The 20,694-nt window shown below is 40.8% G+C and overlaps 2 protein-coding genes across 3 annotated transcripts in view; one reads left to right on the forward strand and one right to left on the reverse strand.

Annotated features, from left to right (window-relative positions):
- LOC105186679 (uncharacterized) overlaps positions 1-20,694 on the reverse strand; it is a 40,295-nt gene that overhangs the window by 9,043 nt on the left and 10,558 nt on the right. Inside the window, exons 2-6 of the mRNA XM_025296714.1 lie at positions 17,345-17,692; positions 16,536-16,955; positions 14,248-16,181; positions 12,275-12,533; positions 11,306-12,061 (exon numbers count right to left, since the gene is read on the reverse strand). Coding sequence (XP_025152499.1) covers positions 11,306-12,061; positions 12,275-12,533; positions 14,248-16,181; positions 16,536-16,955; positions 17,345-17,692 — 3,717 coding nt within the window. The remainder of the gene's footprint in view (positions 1-11,305; positions 12,062-12,274; positions 12,534-14,247; positions 16,182-16,535; positions 16,956-17,344; positions 17,693-20,694) is intronic.
- Positions 5,615-7,650, forward strand: LOC112588116 (uncharacterized). 2 transcript variants are annotated; one of them, XR_003112565.1, is made up of 3 exons: positions 5,615-6,091; positions 6,327-6,751; positions 7,124-7,650. XR_003112565.1 is itself a non-coding variant. In XM_025296715.1 (3 exons), exons 1-2 carry the CDS (start codon positions 6,174-6,176, stop codon positions 6,747-6,749), a joined length of 504 nt encoding a protein of 167 aa, XP_025152500.1. In that variant the 5' UTR covers positions 5,615-6,173; the 3' UTR covers positions 6,750-6,751; positions 7,124-7,650. The 2 variants fall into 2 exon arrangements, 1 of the variants encoding a protein (XP_025152500.1); XM_025296715.1 differs by having other exon boundaries at positions 5,615-6,573; positions 6,646-6,751.

The following is a 20,694-nucleotide window of genomic DNA, read 5'->3' on the forward strand; positions in this document are numbered from 1 at the left end:
ATTGAAAAATAAAACATATTAGGTGTATAAATGAATAATCCAATTTTTTCAGCTACATTCACGGTTTATTTTAAAAGAAAGTAAATTAAATTGTTCAATCAATATTCGCCGTTGCTTTCTATAACTTTAAGCCATCTTTCAGGCAGCTGATGAATTCCATCTCGGAAAAATGTTACGTCTTTGGTCACAATAAAGTCGTCAAGCCATTTTCAGATCTCATCCACTGATTGGAAGTGCATATCGGACAAGGCGTGTTGCATCGACTGGAACAAGTGATAATCGGATGGAGCAATTTCTGGTGAATACGCCGGCCGTGCTGCAAGATGTCCCAGACAAGACTCATTATGGTGTCTTTTGTATTGGAAGCAATGTGTGGCCTGGCGTTGTCATGCAACAATTTCATTGGACGTTCTCCTTTGCCAGTATACGGGCGTTTTCGTTCCAATTCTTGACTCAAGCAAATTAACTGACGTTGGTAGCAGTCCGCAGTAACTGTTTCACTCAGTTCCAACAACTCATAATAAAGCACGCCCTTGTTATCCCACCAAATGCAGAGAAAAACGTTCTTTCTGAAGCGATTGGGTTTTGCGACCGATTTTGATGATTCGCCGGGATTTACTCATGACTTTCTGCGTTTCGGATTGTCATAGAGTATCCATTTCTCATCGCCCGTAACGATTTTCCACAAGAAAGACTTTCGATGCTGCTTATTGAGAAGAGAAAGACACGTTGCCACTCGTTGATTTTTGTTGGTTTCAGTGAATTCATGCGGAACCCATTTTCCTTCTTTCTGGATCTTTCCCATCTCATGTAGGCGTTTGGATATCGTTTGCTGCGTTACTCCCAACTGTTCTGCAAGTTCTTTTTGTGTTTGTGCCGAATTCTCAGCGAGCAGTTGTTCCAAATTATCATTATCGCACTTCGGAGGGCCTCCAGGGCGTTGTTTGTCGATTAGACTGAAATTACCGCTTTTAAATCGCTTAAGCCAAAATGCGCACACATCGTACGATACAACACCTTCGCCGAGAAAGGAACAAATCGATTCGCACGCTCTTGCAGCATTTTTTCCTTGTTAGAATTCGTAAAGAATGCAGTGTCGGATATGCACCTTATCTGTTGCCATTTTCGACTGTACTGAACTGAATACTTTTGAAGGTTATGTCGGGCCTTTCGCCATACTATATGTTCTTTTTAATAGCTATATGTCGATATTGTATAATCATAAAAGAGCGGGACAATCTATTCAATTTAAAATTCATTTCATAACTGCTTAAAATAATTTGGATTATTCATTTGTACACCTAATATTTCACGGCAAAAAAATTTTCTTTTATTGTTAGGCCGAGAACTTTTCAGACTACCCTCGTATCAAGCAACAATATGGGTTTGACATTTCTAATACGTAAATACGAGGGTAGTCCCAGAAATACCTGACCTCATAAAGAAAACACAAAAAATTTGGGAAAAAATATCTTTATTTCTCTACATAGTCTCCTTTTAGCTCAATACACTTTTCCCAGCGATTTTTAATAGCTTCGATACCCTGTTTATAGTGGGAATCGTCGATCTCCTCAAAATAGCCATCAACCGCAGACTCCACCTCTTCATTGTTGGCAAATCTTTTACCGGCAAATCACCGAGCCATTTTTTCAAGTTTGGAAACAGAAAATAATCCGAGGGGGCTAAATCTAGCGAATAGGGTGCGTGAGGAAGCAATTCGAACTTTAACTCATTGATTTTGGCCATCGCGGTAACTGATGTATAAACTGGTGCATTGTTTTGATGAAACAAAACTTTCTTTTTCGCCAAATGCGACCGTTTTTTCTTGATTTCATCACTCAAACGCTACAATAAGTTCGCATAATACGCTCGCCGTTGATTGTTTTTCTTTTCTGAAGATAATCAATGAAAATTATCCCACGCGCATCTCAAAAAACTAACGCCATGACCTTGCCTGCAGATGGAATTGTCTTCGCCTTCTTTGGAGCCGATTCCCCCCTTTCAGTCCATTGTTTTAACTGTTTCTTCGTCTCAGGTGTGAAGTGATGAACCCATGTTTCATCCGTGGTTATGAATCGACGCAAAAACTCGGCTTTATTGCTGCGAAACTTCGCCAAACATTCGATTGAAACATCCTCACGACGCTGTTTTTGTTCCAATCGCGGCACCCATCTTGCGCACAGCTTTCTCATGTCCAAATTTTCAGTCAATATGCGATGTACAGCACTTTCTGAAATGCCTACCATGTCTGCTAACTCGCGCACTTTCAGTCGACGGTCATCCAATACCATTTTGTGGATTTTCTACACCATTTCTGGCGTAGTCATGTCATTTGTTCGACCACTGCGATGTTCGTCTTGGCAGCTCGTACGTTGGCAGCCTCGTTTAAACTCTGCCACCCAATATTTTACTGTTGTAAACGAAGGAGCAGACTCCCCCAGAGTAGAATCTAGCTCCGCTTTGATATTGGTTGGACTGAGGCCTTTCAAATGAAAGTATTGTATCAGATAACGATGACCAATTTTTTCCATGTTTACAAATTCACTGAGAGCATTCACTATTGATGGCTGCCAAACAAATATTAAACAACGTAGCGTCGTCAAACTTCAAACGTAAGCTTTATAAGGTTGGTACTTTCTACCATAGTCATTTTTTTCAAACAACAACTGATATCTATACGTCAGGTCAGGTATTTCTGGGACTACCCTCGTAAATTGAATAATAATCAAGTTTCTTTTTCTTTAGATTCCTTACATTTCTAAAATGTTATATCTATATTTTTATTTCTTCAAATTTTTTAGAAACACTTCATTAGATTTTCTTCTCACTAAATTTTATTATATATATACAGGGTACATGATTTATCTGAAGACATTGAAATATCTCGAGAACTATGCATTGGATAAAAAAAGTGGTTAATGAAAGTTGTTAGTCTCGAAGGGGGACATCCAATGATACCAAACTCGACCTCCCACCCCATCCCCTGGGGGTGGGGGTTGGGGGCAACTTTGAAATCTTAAATGGAAACCCCCATCATTTCTGGAGAATTGCGGAAAATATAATTTTTTGCAATTACAGCGCCATCTATCACGAATCAAAAAAAAAGTTTCAGACAAAATTTACGTATTTTGTGGCGTAAAATCCGTATCTGCAATAAAAAATGGGGGTTTCCGTTTAAGATTTCAAAGTTACCCCCAACCCCCACCCCCAGGGGGTGGGGTGGGAGGTCGAGTTTGGTATCATTGGATGTCCCCCTTCGAGACTAACAACTTTCATTAACCACTTTTTTTATCCAATGCATAGTTCTTGAGATATTTCAATGTCTTCAGATAAATCGTGCACCCTGTATAGTGGCGATTAAAAGTTTCGAACTAAGTAGATTTTTTCGATATTTTGAGCTTAGGAAAAATGAACAAAAAAAAGGATTAATTCTACATAGAATAACATGTTTTGTTATGAATAAAACGTTGTTAATAATAAAATAATAGTTAGAATATTTTTTTTATTTAACATAATGTGAAAGACGCTTGATCATAAGTATCGGGCGAGGAACTTTAAGGTACTTTAAATCACAAAATAATAATATTTTTAATATTTAGTAACCATTTCCTTAGAAATAATGACTGCTGTGCAACGACGTGGTATTGATTCGATTAAATGGATGATTACATCTCGAGGGATTTTTTTCATTCTTCACTCAAAATTTTGAATAAATCTCGTTTATTCGAATGTTTTTTGTTGGCTACTCGGCGACCAAGTTCATCCCAAAGATGCTCAATAGGATTTAAATCCGGAGACTGAGCAGGCCAATTTAAAACTTGCACTTTTTTGGCAGATAAATATTGTGATACGATCTTTGAAGCATGTTTCGGATCATTATCATGTTGGAAGATCCATCCAGGAGGCATATTATTTTTGGCATAAGGAAGCAATTGCTTGTTTAGTATGTCCTTATATACAAAGCGATCCATTACACCTTCAATTTCTACCAACGGACCCACTCCTTCATACGAAAAGGCTCCCTAGACCATGACTCCACTTCCACCGTGTTTCACTGTTGGTATTTGATATTTACAATCATATTTGGCACCAACAGGGCGTCGAACATACTGTTTTCCGTCACTTCCAAATAATTTAAATTTTGATTCATCAGAAAATAGTATCTTTTTCTAGTCCTGCACAGTCCAATCTTTATGATTCTCGGCAAATTGCAATCGAGCTCTCTGATTCTTTTTACTAATGAGAGGTTTCTTCACACCAATACGACCGAAAAGCCCAACGTCCCTCAGACGTCTAGATACTGTGATACGACTCACATCAGCAAGGTTCTCATCGCGTAATTCCTGAGCAATTATACCGGCAGACTTCCGAACGTCAATCAAAGATTTTTTTCTTAATAATCTGTCAATCCGTACTGTTGTTTTCAGGGGCCGACCACTTCGTGGACGATCAGCTATATTTCCTGTGGTCTCAAATTTATTGATAATATTATTCACTGTTGTTTTACCTATTGATAACAACGCCGAAATTTCTCGCGATGTCTTGCCTTCTCTTGAAAGCTTCACAACAATTTTACGCAGTTGTATTGCCGTGTGTGGTGACATGATGTTCACTAGACGAATTGTTGCGTACCAATGTAACCATTTCAGTGTCGCAACACTCTCAATATAAACAAATACATCATTAGAGGTCATAGTTATAACTTGGCCCGATATTTTTGAACACGCAAGTTAATGTATTCCGGGAATAATGAAGTAAATAAATATATTCCTATAGCTTAAACTACATTGATTTACTACTAAAATTAAATATTTTTATGATAGTCAAGTACTTCTGATTTTGCTGTTATCGTTTCTCGAATATTGCAAAAAAAATATTTGGCCCCAAACTTTTGATCGCCACTGTATATACAGGGTGTTTGATAGCTGATCATGCAGACGAAAGTTGGAGATAGATTGGGTGTAGCCGAGAAGAAAAATCATGTACCATAATGTCAAATTGGCAATAGTTACCGAGTTATTAATTAAAACATGTGAGCCAACGAGCGCATAGAGAGCGGAGGGCGGCCGCAGTAAGTACGTAGACATTTGATACAGGCGGAATCAATGAGTGTCGGTAGGCGAGCGCGCGCGGCGAAGGGCAACGTAAGCGACAAGAGGCGATCGCGCGCGACGAGGAGCGAGCGAGCTTTTTCTTTATAGCTTTTTCCTTATAGCTCGCTCCTCGTCGCGCACGCTCGCCTCTTGTCGTTTACGTTGCCCCTCGCCGCGCGCTCGCCTATCGACACTCATTGACTCCGCCTGTATCAAATGTCTACGTGCTTACTGCGGTCGCCCTCCGCTCTCTACGCGCTCGTTGGCTCACATGTTTTAATTAATAACTCGATAACTATTGGCAATTTGGCATTATGGTACATGACTTTTCTTCCCGGCTACACCCAATCTATCTCCAACTTTCGTCTGATGATCAGCTATCAAACACCCTGTATATACAGGGTGGGGAGTTATAAGTTTACACCCCGAAGTGTGAAGGTAGATTGGGTTAAGATAAACATAAAAGTCCCATACCGTTTCGCGAGATTCGCAATAATTATCGAGTTATTAATGACAGAAATTTGAGGAATGGGAGCGCGCCGACATAGATGATTGGAGAAGCGTTGCAGCTACTCAGGCCACAGCGCGGCCCACTCGACCCAGCAACTATTGGCGGCGTGCGGCGAGACGTAGCACAGTGGGACAAATGGGTCTTTTTGTGGACAAAAATCGCTAGACGGCGTAATTCTTAAGGGGTAACACTACTGTAGAATTTTCAGAAAATAAATTTTTTTTTATTGGCTTAAAAAATGCTTTGAACCTTCTAAAATATGAGGCAAAAAGTCTAATCCCTGAAAAAAAATTTGTTCTATGGAATTCCGAGCTCCTCCCCTAGCGCCTCGAATGACCCGAAACGGCCTATCTGCGCCAACTTGATACCCGCTGAGAAATAATTCTGAGGTGCAAAAGAAAGAATGCATTGATCACGTGCAGAATAGAATGGGGACCCGATTGAGAAATTAAAAAAAAAAGGTAAAAGGCGGAAATCGGTGGAAAAGGTAAATTAATTGGCAAATTAATTGGTCAGTTGACAATTTATTATGGTTTAGCCATACGTCGTAATCCGAATAGTGTGAAAAAATGAGAAATGAAATCTGGGCGACCTTATTTCATAAATTGTCAACTGACGAGAATCCGCAGCACGATAAGTGCTCAGAGTCTTGGTGCAATTGGAAGAAGGCGCAAGCGGCGAATTCATTGGATACTTTCCACCATAAATCGCCACTTTCACAGGAAGTTTTCAAGGCAATTAAACCGATTTATGAGGAGCTGAGCCGAGAAGAATTATTAAACCGTTGCTTAGGAGGTTATACACAAAATAGCAATGAAAGTTTCAATGCTGCAGTTTGGAATTTGGCTCTAAAATCGTATTCCAGCGGCAACAAAGTCTTGAACATAGCGACAGATATTGCTGTGTGTGTTTTTAATGATGGTGTGACGAATATTCTACAGATTATGAAAGTTATGGAGATGGACATTGGTATCTAGTCATACAATTTTTGCATGGAAGCCGATGCTAACCGCATAAAGTACGCTGAGCTGTCCTTGTCAGATGCGGCAAAGAAGGCACGTTCCAACTTAAAATCGGCCAGGAAACAAACTGAGGAGGAAAATTTGAACTTGGAAGGGCAACTTTATCTTAGAATAGCAGATTAATGGTAAGAGTTTTCTAAAAGTAGAATTTTTCATTTGTTCATGTCTATAACACATTTCAAAACTTCAAACGCGTTTTTCTTGAAATATGATTTTTCAAAACGGCACGCAGCATAACTCCAACAATTTTCGATCTTTCCATTTGAAAATTTAACCACAACTTTGAAATAACATTTCAAAGTGAACCACATAGGGGATTTTCGATTAGTTAATTTAAACAATATTTATTAACAAATGACCGTCCTTTCTTTGGTGAAAATTGAACGACTTTATTCAAACACTCGCCAATTACACAAAAATCAATATTTCTAAAATCCCCTACGTGGTTCGCTAGTTACACTCATGTAGATTAGATAGATTTTTTTTCTCTTTTCCAGATTCAAATTGGCACCAGTTATAGTGCGTGCCGCAGATCGCCTCAAATTCAACATGCCTCGGGAGAATTGCTGCAGTGTCGCCATTTTGTAATATTTTCCTACAAAAATTTTTTATAATATACTTAAATATATGCTCAATAACTACCCCAAGTATTATTTCTTTATCACCTTTCCTTCCGCCCAAAAAAAATTGTCAAAAAAACGCTTTCTTAGTCCGTTACAGTAGTGTTACCTCTTAACCGTTTTCATGCTTTTATTTTTAATTTACTTGCGATGAATTGCTCTACAATCGTATCGAGCCCATTTTTTAAATTAGGCCCTCAATTCAAAATGGCGGACGTGCAAATTTGTCAAATGTATAAAACCTGTAAAATATCGAATATTTTTGGATCGGACAAAGTTTATACAGGCTTTAAGGCCTCCGAGATACATATGTAAGATCGAAATTCTCAGTTTTTGTCAGTGGAGAGGATCTGCAGTGGCCCGATATATTTTATACCTGCCTGATATCCCCACATTATCAATGTATTCTACTAATGAGTTTGCATATATATATTGCATATATATACAGGGTGTCCCATTTAACCTGACAAATCGTAATATCTGGAAAACTACATGTTGGATCAAGAAAAGTGGGTAATGAAATTTATTCGCCTCGAAGGGAGACATCCAATGATATCAAACTTGACCTCCCACCCCACTCCCGGAGGGTGGGGGTGGGGGGCAACTTTGAAATCTTAAATGGGAATCCCCATTTTTTATTGCAGATTCAGATTCTACGCCACAAAATATGTAAGTTTCATTCGAAACTTTTTTTCTTATTCGTGATAGATAGCGCTGTAATCGCAAAAAATTAGATTTTCTGCAATTCTCCAGAAATGATCATTAGATTGAAAAATAAAAAAATACCTGTTCAATATTTTTAAAAATATTTTTAAAAAACATAATAACAGTTATTCCCCCCTATCCCCTCGGGGTAGGGTGGGTGGTAACGTTTAAATCTCAAATGAGAACCCACATTTTTCATTGCAGAATTAGATTTTAAGTGAAGTTTTTATGGAAACAATTTTTTTCATTTGTGATAGATAGCGTTGAATTTTTCCGAGAAACTACTTTTAGCATTACCCAGGAACAATGACGAGGACGTAGTAGCGTTCTATTCCCTTCGGGGTGCTTGTTTTAGGTGAATCCCCTCACCTCTCACCATCGGGGTGCTTGTTTTAGGTGAGTTCCCTCGCCTCTCACCATCGGAGTGCTTGTTTTAGGTGAGTCCCCTCGCCTCTCACCATCGGGGTGCTTGTTTTAAGTGAGTCGCCTCGCCTCTCACCATGTGCTTGTTATGCAAAATCACCCCGATGGTGAGAGGCGAGGGGGCTCACCTAAAACAAGCACCCCGAAAGGAACAGAAAGTTACTACGTCCTCGTCATTGTTCCTGGGTAACGCTAAAAGTAGTTTCTCGGAAAAATTCAACGCTATTTATCACGAATGAAAAAAATTGTTTCCATAAAAACTTCACGTAAAATCTAATTCTGCAATGAAAAATGTGGGTTCTCATTTGAGATTTGAACGTTACCACCCACCCTACCCCGAGGGGATGTGGGGGAATAACTGTTATTATGTTTTTTAAAAATATTTTTAAAAATATTGAACAGCTATTTTTTTATTTTTCAATCCAATGATCATTTCTGAAGAATTGCAGAAAACCTAATTTTTTGCGATTACAGCACTATCTATCACGAATAAAAAAAAAAGTTTCGAACGAAACTTACGTATTTTGTGGCGTAGAATCCGAATCTGCAATAAAAAATGGGGATTCCCATTTAAGATTTCAAAGTTGCTCCCCACCGCCACCCCCCGGGAGTGGGATGGGAGGTCGAGTTTGATATCATTGGATGTCCCCCTTCGAGACGAACAAATTTGATTACCCACTTTTTTTGATCCGACATGTAGTTTTCCAGATATTACGATTTGTCAGGTTAAATGGGACACCCTGTATATATATACATATATACAGGGTGTTTGATAGCTGATCATGCAGACGAAAGTTGGAGATAGATTGGGTGTAGCCGAGAAGAAAAGTCATGTACCATAATGTCATAATGTCATAATGTCAAATTGGCAATAGTGACCGAGTTATTAATTAAAACATGTGAGCCAACGAGCACGTAGAGAGCGGAGGGCGGCCGCAGTAAGCACGTAGACATTTAATACAGGCGGAATCAATGAGTGTCTGTAGGCAAGCGCGCGCGGCGAGGGGCAACGTAAGCGACAAGAGGTGATCGCGCGCGACGAGGAGCGAGCGAGGTTTTTCTTTATAACTTTTTCCTTATAGCTCACTCGCTCCTCGTCGTTCGCGCTCGCTCGCTCTTCGTTGCGCTCGCTCGCCTTTTGTCGCTTGCGCTCGCTTGCTCTTCGTTGTTCGCGCTCGCTCGCTCCTTGTCGCGCGCGCCCGCCTCTTGTTGTTTACGTTGCCCCTCGCCGCGCGCGCTTGCCTACCGACACTCATTGAATCCGCCTGTATCAAATGTCTACGTGCTTACTGCGGCCGCCCTCCGCTCTCTACGTGCTCGTTGGCTCACATATTTTAATTAATAACTCGGTAACTATTGCCAATTTGATATTATGGTATATGACTTTTCTTCTCGGCTACACCCAATCTATCTCCAACTTTCGTCTGCATGATCAGCTATCAAACACCCTTTTTGAGAACCCTGTATATATACAGGGTTCTCAAAAAGTCTTCGAACGATAAAATATCTCGAGAACAATTAGTTTTTGGAAAAAATGTTTCAGGCAAAAGTTGTAAGGTTTAAAATGATCTATTTACTGATCTTATCAGTTTGACCTTGGCTAGCGTCAACAAGGTCAGGGCAAAGTCACCTTGAACTTTTCAAATGGAACGCCCTACTTTCTTTGGCACATTCTTATAACAGATTTCAAGAGCTTTCCAAAACACTACAATAAAGTATTTTTTTGTTAAGTACATCCCGAGTTATGAAGCTTAAAAGTTACAGTACTGTCGGCATCAGCATTACCCAAGGTGTACCGCGTGAAGGTTGCACGATCGGATTTACACCTCTTGTGTGTGTGTGTGCATGTGTGTGCGTGTGCGTGTGTGTGTGTGTGTGCGTGTGCGTGTGCGTGTGTGCGTGTGTGCGTGTATGCGTGTGTGCGTGCGTGTGTGTGTGCGTCTGCGTGTTTTGTAACAGAAACAAGGATCCCACGGTTCGTCACTCCCGTAGTATTTCATGACTCCAAACCTCATTGTCAAATGGTATAAGGAAGACAATTTGAACATTTAATTAATTGAAAAATGTTGCACATCTTAAAAGGTGAGATAAAGTCACTTTATACAACAGAAAGGGTTTGGAGTCATGAAATACTACGGGAGTGACGAACCGTGGGGTCCTTGTTTCTGTTACATAACACGCAGACGCACACACACATACACACACGCACACACACACGCATGCATACACACACACGCACACACACGCACACGCATGCACGCACGCATGTACGCATGCACGCATGCACGCACGCACGCACGCACGCACGCACGCACGCACGCACGCACGCACGCACGCACGCACGCACGCACGCACGCACGCACGCACACGTACACGCACACACATACACATACACGCGCACACACACGCACACACGCACACACGCACACACGCACACGCACACGCACACACACACACACACGCACACGCACACACATGCACACACACACACAAGAGGTGTAAATCCGATCGTGCAACCTTCACGCGGTACACCTTGGGTAATGCTGATGCCGACAGTACTGTAACTTTTAAGCTTCATAACTCGGGATGTACTTAACAAAAAAATACTTTATTGTAGTGTTTTGGAAAGCTCTTGAAATCTGTTATAAGAATGTGCCAAAGAAAGTAGGGCGTTCCATTTGAAAAGTTCAAGGTGACTTTGCCCTGACCTTGTTGACGCTAGCCAAGGTCAAACTGATAAGATCAGTAAATAGATCATTTTAAACCTTACAACTTTTGCCTGAAACATTTTTTCCAAAAACTGATTGTTTTCGAGATATTTTATCGTTCAAAGACTTTTTGAGAATCCTGTATATGGAGAGAGAGAGAGAGAGAGAGAGAGAGAGAGAGAGAGAGAGGAGGAGGGAGAGAGAGAGAAAGAAAGAGACTTACTTCGATAAGTGGTGCCTGCGTAGGAGGAATATGCAATTCATAATCCTCTTGCTTGCTCTGCTGAAGCGGGACAAAAATCGGCGGATCATTCGGGTCGATCTTTACTGCGGTATTTTCGATCTTGCCGTCCTCGGATGGCGAGATCTGTTCGCGGATCAGATTCTGTCCGTCGGTGCTGTAATCCTGAGGCTGAGATTGCGCCACGTTGACTTCATAGATTGGCGAATATCGTTGCTCCTCGTCGGGTCTGATTTGCGAACCCTCCGTGTTCGGTAGATTATAATTAGCGTCCTCCAACTTGACCTGATAACGCGAATATTCCTTGGGTCTTTGGGGAATCGCCTGGTCTGGCGACTTGTCGTTTCCAATTTGATAATTGAATCCGTTCACGGGGGTCTTCTCGAGTTGCTCGAAAGCGCCATGATAGTGCGCTTCCTGCGGCCGATTTTGCGGATAATTTTGATTCCTGGAATAATCGTCGGACACCAAATCTGCATCATGTTGGACTATTACTTCGCGCAAGAGGTAGTTTTCGGTTTGCGTGGGTGTTGTCGGCAGATAACTTTCGCGAATGAAATCGCCCACCGCCCCGTGCGACGAGATCTCTTTCTGATGGAGATTGGAGGCGGGTATGTTCATTGGCGAATACGCGTCTGGAGATGCATTAATCTGCGGCTCACTCTGCGAGTCGTTCTGTGTCGAATAATTCTCGTAGGCGGCTTCTTGTTGAGTTTGATTCGGGTTTCTATCAGGAACCTAGATGAGTTTGCGTAAGATGTGAGTGAATGAATAACAAACTTAGCAGTTTATTTTTCTTCTTTCTCTGCGTTAAGATTTTGAAATCGATAGGAATTATTATTTCAATTCATACTTAGGGCACATAATTTCAAGCTTCAATCTTCTTTACACATCATCTATAAACAAATAAATAAGGGTAAACAAGGGTAAATAATTAGAATTTTATTATACCGCAGATTGAGGAGGACTCGTTCTGTCTCGATTCCTATATTTGTGTGTCCTAGACGTTGGTCTCCTATGTTCTACCGTTTTATATTTCTGCGTGGTTTCCGGTGTTTTCGCTTTCGTTGGTTCGTAAGAAGATTCTTGGTAATCTTCCGTAGTGGTCGAGAATCTCGATTTCGATCTGTTGTACGGTCTACGGGTTCTATCCGTGTTTGTCCTGCTAGGAACCGGAGTCGTTCTAACTTTCGTAGGTACGACTCTGTTTCTGTGCGTGATAAAATATATTTCTTCTGATACATTAACGTTACATTGATATTTATGATAAAATCAGGAAATGGTTACGGATCTTCTATAATTCCAGATATTTAACTTGAACAATAAGATACTTTCACGTTTTTTAGCACATTATTAGGAGGTTGAATTAGTTCTGGTCCCTAGCTTAGCTGTAGTAATAAATTAATGGTTAGTATGAATGTTACAATCTGACAACACTGAAAGATTTGATATTTCTCTATGACATTTTGCGCGCTATTGTTACTGATAGTTTCATTATTTATACGAGTCTAAAATGAATCGTACAAAATTACATTTTCGACATTCATTACTTTTTTTTTGTTTGATTTGAACAAGTCGGCAACTGAAGCTCATGAAATGTTACAACTTACGATGATCAAACTCCATCATATTCCAAACGTAAATTTTGGTTTCAACAATTCAAAAGTGGTGATTTCAATTTGAGTAACAAAGAATGTACTGATCAACGAAAAAATTCGAAGATTCTAAATTGCAAGTATTATTGAATAAAAACACCGCTCAAACGGAAAAACAATTGGCTAAACAACTCAACGTCGATAAATCAACAATTTCTAAATGCCTACATGCCACCCATGGCATTTTTCCCAAAAAATTCGAAAGGAAGGCAAATGGGTTCCACATGAATTGAGTGAAAGTGCAAATAATTTAAATATCGTCATGTTTTTGCTTGCCAGATAGAAAAAAAGAGTTTTCTCTGGCGAATTATAACTGGAGATAAAAAGTGGATTTATTTTGATAATCCAAAGCGAAAAGATCATGGATAGAGCCAGGACAACCATCAACATCGACACTAAAATGAAACATTCATGGTCACAAAACAATGCTCTGTGTTTGGTGGGATATGACAAGTGTGGTATACTATAAGCCTTCAAAACCGAATTAAACAGTTACGGGGAAGTGATACCAGCAACAACTGAACAAATTGAATGATGAATTGATGCAAAAAAGGCTAGCAATACCCAGCCATAAACGCTAAGTGATTCTTTTGTATGATAATGCTCGTCCACATGTTGTTTTAATCGTTAAACAAACATTGTTAGAGTTCAAATGGAAAATACTTTCGCACCCAGCGTACTCTCCAGACTTATAGATACCTATAGACCTATAGATCGGAGATAGTAATTAGATGGTACTAGTACCATCACGTACCAATACGTGTTGGCAGATACACACTTTAATAATTACGAGGATGTGCAAAAATCGATGTCTGATTGGATTGCTTCGAAAGATCATGTCATCATCGTAGAATCGCTATATTGCCAGAAAGATGGGAAAAAGTCACAGCTAACGATAGAAAATATTTTGATTGATATAAATTTAACTATTACATTTTTTTAAATTTAATTATTACATTTTTTTAAAGAAAGATAAAAAATTGGCAAAATAAGACCAGAATTAATTCAATCTCCTAATATAATGCTTATTATCTCAATTATAAATAATAAAAACAGTGGATTAAATTATTAATGACTACGTCCATCTTGAATATTTTCCCGAAAAGAAATATTTCATAAATAATCTCACACACTCACACGAGATTATAGATATTACACGGGAAAGGCGAAGAGAATTAAACATTTCAAAATAAAGTAATAAAATCGTGAAGAAGGTGCGAGAAATTTACACGAACAAATTACAGCGCAATCGTATTCAATTTCACTCACCTGCCTCTCTGCCTGTAAGTTGTGGAGCTCACGCGAGCACTCGTCGTTAATGGTGTCGTAGTGGTGGTGGTCGGTGGTGGTGTCGATGTGACAGGCAGATTTCCCTCTTGCTTATCCAACAAGGAATTCACCAGGCCGGGCAGATGCGGTGATATCGGCGGTAATTCCACCGGTAAATTGTATTGTGCCGGTCCGACTGGCGCTCTAACGTCATTAACGTCGTATGCTTCAGCCAAGTTAGCTTGAGGACGATACTGTTCGGCGGTGTTGTATTTTTGAGACTCCCTTTGCTGGTCGAGTTCTTGATTGATGAGTGCCAATTGAGCTGCCAAATTTTGCTCCTTCGTGGACGGATCGCGCAAGCCTACCGTTCGGTCTTGGAAATTAGGTGCGTTGGAATAAGACACTTCCTGCCTGTAACTGGTCGTAATATCAACTTTGGGCGACTGAGTGGTCGCTTTGGGTTCGTGTTCGTAATATTGCTTTGTCTTCGGCTTCGTTTTCGTGGTAGACTGTTCGTTGTAATACGACGAGCTGACCACGGAAGTTGGTTTATTGTCGTAGAACTGCCTAAACCTAAACCTCGATCCCGAAGCCGGTGTCGAATAAGTAGTCTCGTACTTAGGACCGCTAGATTCCAGGTTGAAACTTTGAGTAGTCGGTGATTCATAAGACGTTGTAGTAGCTACAGAGCCGGCAATTTGGTCGGCGTCGCTGTAAGAATTCGGTTCGATCAGCGGCGTCGGGCTGGGATTTGGTTCGGTTGGCGGTGTGACCAGCTCCGGAGATGTTTCCGATAACGTGTTGACAACGACAGAGCCGATATGCGGCGCTGGGAAAGGAATCTTAGAGTAACCTGGCGGCGGATCGAAGCTCAATGGAGCTACGAAGAAAGGTAGCTTGTCCACTTTACGTTCGACCCTGTTATGATCGATCGATGACAGGTAGGGAAGGTCGAACTTGACATAACCGTAAGGAGGGTCCAGATTGGATGGGCCTACGAAGACTCGTGGTGAGTCTGGACCGACATTGTCTAATACGTCGATGGTTTTCGCATGCCTCAAGATTCTCAAAACATCAGTGACTTTGATTGTCTCCGGCTTGGAAGTAGCACTGCCCATATAAACAGAGAGAGGAGGTTGATTGGGAGACGGTGTAGTCGTTGGCTCGGGATAATTAGGTTGTTCTTGATACTGGTTGACTCTTTGACGTTGTCTACCGCGAATCCTCTTGGGCCTCGTGCCGTCAGTGAGTTGTTGACGATGCACTTGTTCTCGGATCAATCCTTGAGGCCGTTCCTCCTGACCGTTTTCCTGCAATTGGCCCAAGCCGGGTCTGGTAGATTGTAACTGATGCTCCTGTTGTTGACTCTCCAGGATAGTCTGCTGCTTCAGCTGTTCCAGATTCAGTTTCTGCCTTTCTTCGCGCTGCCTGGCTTCGTCTTCACGGCGTTTCTCCTCTTTCGTGCGGAGCTCGGCGAGTCGCCGTCGTTCAAGCTCTTCTTGCCTCTGCTTCTCTCTGGCCTCGCGAATCCGTTCCAATTCTCGTTGTCTTGCCATTTCCTCCAGCCTCTCTAATTCCTTTCGTTTCTTCTCGGCTTCCTTTTGCCGCAACAGCTCTTGTTCTCTTTGAAGAGCCTCCTGCTGCAGCCGCGTTTTCCTCTCGAGTGCCTTCTGCTCCTCGTTCAATCTGGCGAACTCTTTTACACGCTCCTCCTTCAAGAACTGCGCCTTTTCCTCGTGTTCCTTCTGGATCTGCTGCAGCACCTGTCGCGCGAAAGCTTCTTGATCTGCCGAGAGTGGGACTTGCTCTATGCTATCTTGATTCTCGCGCTGCTGATGTTGCTGCTGATATTGCTGTTTTCTTCCGCGACCTCCTTTCGGCTGCTGGCCCCTTTGCGCTAGCGTCTCTGCCGGAACGTATACCAGCTGCACCTGTGGAACAATTGCACTTGTGAAAACTCACGGATCTCAATGTTTTTGATTTCACGTGTTCCGTGACGGTCGAATTGAATCAATTAAAGTCTAGAATTTGTTCAACTACATAACATAACATTGTTTTCTTGCGAGAAATCGCCTGTTTGACTCCGCAAATGTTATTAGAAAACTTAACAAAAACGAACCAGATAGAATCTATTGTCTTCCAGGGTTTTTCTTAGGTAATACGCAGTTTTTACTCAGTGCACGCTCCAGTTATTTTCAATCTAACCACAACAATACTGACATGAAAATCAACCGGTGACACTCAATAAAAGATCATCACGAAGAAAGCAGTTTTGTTGTACCAACCTCCTCTTCCTCGTCCCCGGTACCTTCAATCAGAGGGAGTTGGGGTAGTTCTGGGCTTAGTTGTGTCCTTAGACGTTTTTCTCCGGGTCTTTGACCTTGTTTCGTCACATAGCTATGTAGACCTTCTCGCGAATCCTCTACGTTTACATCCTCACCGTGTTGCAACGCAACTTGGCCTTGGACTGGCAAACTCGCCAGTTCTCGATGAGCATCTAAATTTGGATCATGATGACTCGGTTGACGCACCTGCTCAGGTCTATGAGTCAGGAAATCTTGTGGAGGGTATATGGGGGGAAGAGCCTCCGAAGAAGGCTGCGGCGGAACTAAAAGTTCGGGTGCCGTTTGCAAATTGCCCAACGAGCTCGGTAGTAGCCTTTGCTTCTTGTTGTTACTGAAACCACTCGGCAGGAATGTCTGAGACTAAGAACGAAAGCGAAGTCAAATTGTAGGATTGAACGTAACGCAGTCGTTGCACAAGAAAGATCCATCACGTGAAAGTTATGATACTGAGATCTTTCTTCGAACATTTCTTCGAGCAATCTCACGAAGATGTTTTGAAAGTTTTTATATAGCAAATTCTAGTTTCGTGTATATTATATTACGAAAATAAGTACAACATTATTATGAAAAAAGATCAGTCAAACAACTCTCGAATCGAGCACCGAATTTAAGAGTTACGTAGGCGAATTAACTGTTCTAATTTCTCAGCAAAATTTTCATGTTGTTTTGACCTTTCGTTTAGTTGCTCAATATCCAAAGTTCATTAATACAGGATTATAATAATCTGAACCGAAAATAGAGCGTTTTACCTGAAGAACTTGTTGTTGAGCCCTGAGCTGTTGCTGCAACAGCAATAGTTTTTGAATGCTCTCTTGCGTTTTTTGCAACTGTATCAACTGTTCCTGATACTGTTGCTGAAGGACAGGCGGTAACGCGAGCGATTGGGTCGGATTTGATAGGTGCATGCCGCTGGGCAGCAGGCCGCTTCCGGCGTTGCCCTGCAACACCTGATCGGAAGTGGCCCTCGGGTTCGCCAACGGGATCCACTCGCTGTTGGATACCTGTCGTGACCATCGTTCAGCCGCGTTCCCATCGAATCCGCCTAACAACGTCAATACGACGAGTACCGTGGTCGGTGTGAAGCACCTCTGCACAATCTAAAAGCAACGATGTCGATTAATTGATCGCGACCTGCTAAGCGGAATGATAACAGCACGCGAGCGCACCATGTTTATCGTCATACGTTTGTCGTTAACATAAGATCGCTTTAGTCGACCGCAGAGTATTCTTTCGTGCATCAAGAATAAAAGACAAAACGCGGTAGCGCTTCGTATAAAAACTAATAAGAAAGCAACCGCAATCTCACCGCGTCTGTAGCACGAGACGAATAAATAAGCGCGCCACAAGTGTCTGTCACAGTGGACTGATGGTTTGGCGGCGAGTTTGGTTTTATAGCTTTTAATGAGATTCGCGGTTTTAGGATAAACCCACAACGCTATTATCTTCTATGGAATTTATTATTTACTTCAGAATAAGAATAATCTCATTGCCGGCGACGCTCGTCGACGTTTCGTAAGACTACCTGCACAAACTGCAGGAACGGAGATATTCGAACAGAATCGTTTCCTCATATTGCGGCAAGTTATTTCGTTATTTCCGCGAACACTGAAACATTTGCAGCCAGTGTTGGTGACATGGCGCTCCGGTGAATGTAGTCGGCCTTCCAGTCACCGGCATAAAAAATGTACACACGCGATTACTCGGAGTTCTCTAATCCATTTCACTGGTGCAAACGCGCTGATAACAGCGAATTATTGTATTTCAGCTTGTATATTTATCTTCACAATCTTCACAAAAAATAACTCTTTTGCGAAAGATAGTTGGAAATTTTTCGCAAACTTTTTACACTGGCGGAGAAGAATAAAATTAATTGTTCCACAAAGTATATTTTGCAAAATTTGGAAAGTTTTAGAACTTAGTTGGATCTTAGAACTATTTCATTTAATACGTAAGCAGTCTGAAAATTTCTCGGCCTAACAATGAAAGAAAATTTTTTTGCCGTGAAATATGTTTTATTTTTCAATATAATCTCCTGAAACTTCAATACATTTATTCTAACGTTTTTCCAATAATTCAATACCATTATTAAAATGTGATTCCGGAAGATCTGCAAAATATCCATCCACGGCTGCAATAGCTTCGTCATTTGATGTAAAACACTTTCCAGCCAGAAGTTTCTTCAGGTTTGGAAACAAATAATAGTCAGAAGAAACCAAATCTGGTGAATACGCTGGATGTTCAAGCAATTTGTACTTTAATTATTGAGTTTAATTATCTCTCTCTCTCTCTCTCTCTCTCTCTCTCTCTCTCTCTCTCTCTCTCTCTCTCTCTCTCTCGCTCTCTCTCTCTCTCTCTCTCTCTCTCTCGCTCTCTCTCTCTCTCGCTCTCTCTCTCTCTCTCTCTCTCTCTCTCTCTCTCTCTCTCTCTCTCTCTCTCTCTCTCTCTCTCTCTCTCTCTGTCTCCCTCTCATTTCGTCAGAAAATTGGTTCATTCAACCAAACATATTTTCCGTGTAGCTTGAATAAAACGATAGGATACGATGAGTCTCTACGCGAATTCTATCATACTCTAACAATTAAATATTCTCCTAACGATAGAGTACAATAGAGTACGATGAAAAGTGTTCATCGTACTCTGTCTTTACGCGATATCATTTCTTTGGATCCGATGCAGCAAAACGATAGATTGCGATAGAAAACAATGAGAATTTTTGTAGATCTCATCGCTCTCTATCGCTTTCTCCTTTTCGATGTTTTCCTTGATCAAAGAACTTTTGAACCTTAAACTTTATAATTCAATATGAGCTGTCTGTGGTACCTCATAAAATGAATCTCGTAATTGTAATCGCGAATATTCAGCGGCCATTTCGGCATGAGCATAGACGTGGTGCGGCGGGATGTAGGAGCGGCGAGGTAAGGACATAAACATTGGCGCGTTGTCCTTCCCCTCGCCGCGCGCCGGCAATAGTTCCTTTGTCGACTGGGCAGTGCTCTCTAGCCTGAGCGGCTAGATGCTCCTTCCATAACGTTTCGGTGTGCGCTCATTCCTCTAATTTCTGTCATTAATAACTCGATAATTATTGCGAGTCTCATAAAACGGTATGGGACTTTTATATTTGTCTTAACCCGCTCTATGTCTCCACGAGCTCTGCCAGGTTAGTTATGAGATACCCTGTATGATATACAAGGTGTCCCATTTTAAAAAACGCACCTCGATCATTCTTTAACAAAACATTTTCAGCAAAAATGTTTCAGATAAAAGTTGTATGATTTCAAGGAGGACATAAAACAACAATACTGTTTTGTTTACAAATGGCACCACTTTTGATATATTCATTGATTATTACTTTTCTTAAATGGAAGCCTCAATTTTTTATTACTCCGTCTTTTTATACCAATTAATTTATACAACTTTTGTCTGAAACATTTGTCGGAAGAAAAAATGGTACTAGACTTTTCTGCTTTATTTAATCTTAAGAATATATTGTTATAATAACACCCTGACTTTTGTTAACTTATTGACTTTTGGAAATTTCAAAATCATCAAATTGGTAGAATCATTCATCATCATGGTAGAAAAGAGCTGTAATAAAAAATTGGAGTTTCCATTTAAAAAAAGTAATAATCAGTGAATATCTCGAAAGTGATGCCATTTGTAAACAAAACAGTATAGTTGTTTTCTTCTTCTTCTTCTTCAATAGATGGCTCTGTGCATACAATAGATGCTCCAACGCCACTCACACACCCAGTATAGTTGTTTTATGTCCTCCTTGAAATCATACAACTTTTGTCCGAAACATTTTTGCTGAAAATGTTTCGTTGAAAAATGATCGTGGTGCATTTTTTTAAATGGGACACCCTGTATATATATAATATATTAGGAGTACAAATAAGTTTCCGCCGTTTGACAAAAGATGGCCCCACCAGAAGGTTATGTTGAAATTGTCAGATGTAAAACGTAATATCGTAAGTTTGGACATCTGGTAACAACATAACCGTGAAGTATTAGTGACTCCGTATCAGCATCACATAATTTTTTTCGTGCGAAAATATCAAGTTTTGTGCCAAATAAGCGCCATTTGCGGGAATTTTTTATTTAC

The sequence above is a fragment of the Harpegnathos saltator genome, unplaced genomic scaffold, assembly GCF_003227715.2.
Source record: "Harpegnathos saltator strain DR-91 unplaced genomic scaffold, Hsal_v8.6 scaffold156, whole genome shotgun sequence".
NCBI lineage: Eukaryota > Metazoa > Arthropoda > Insecta > Hymenoptera > Formicidae > Harpegnathos > Harpegnathos saltator.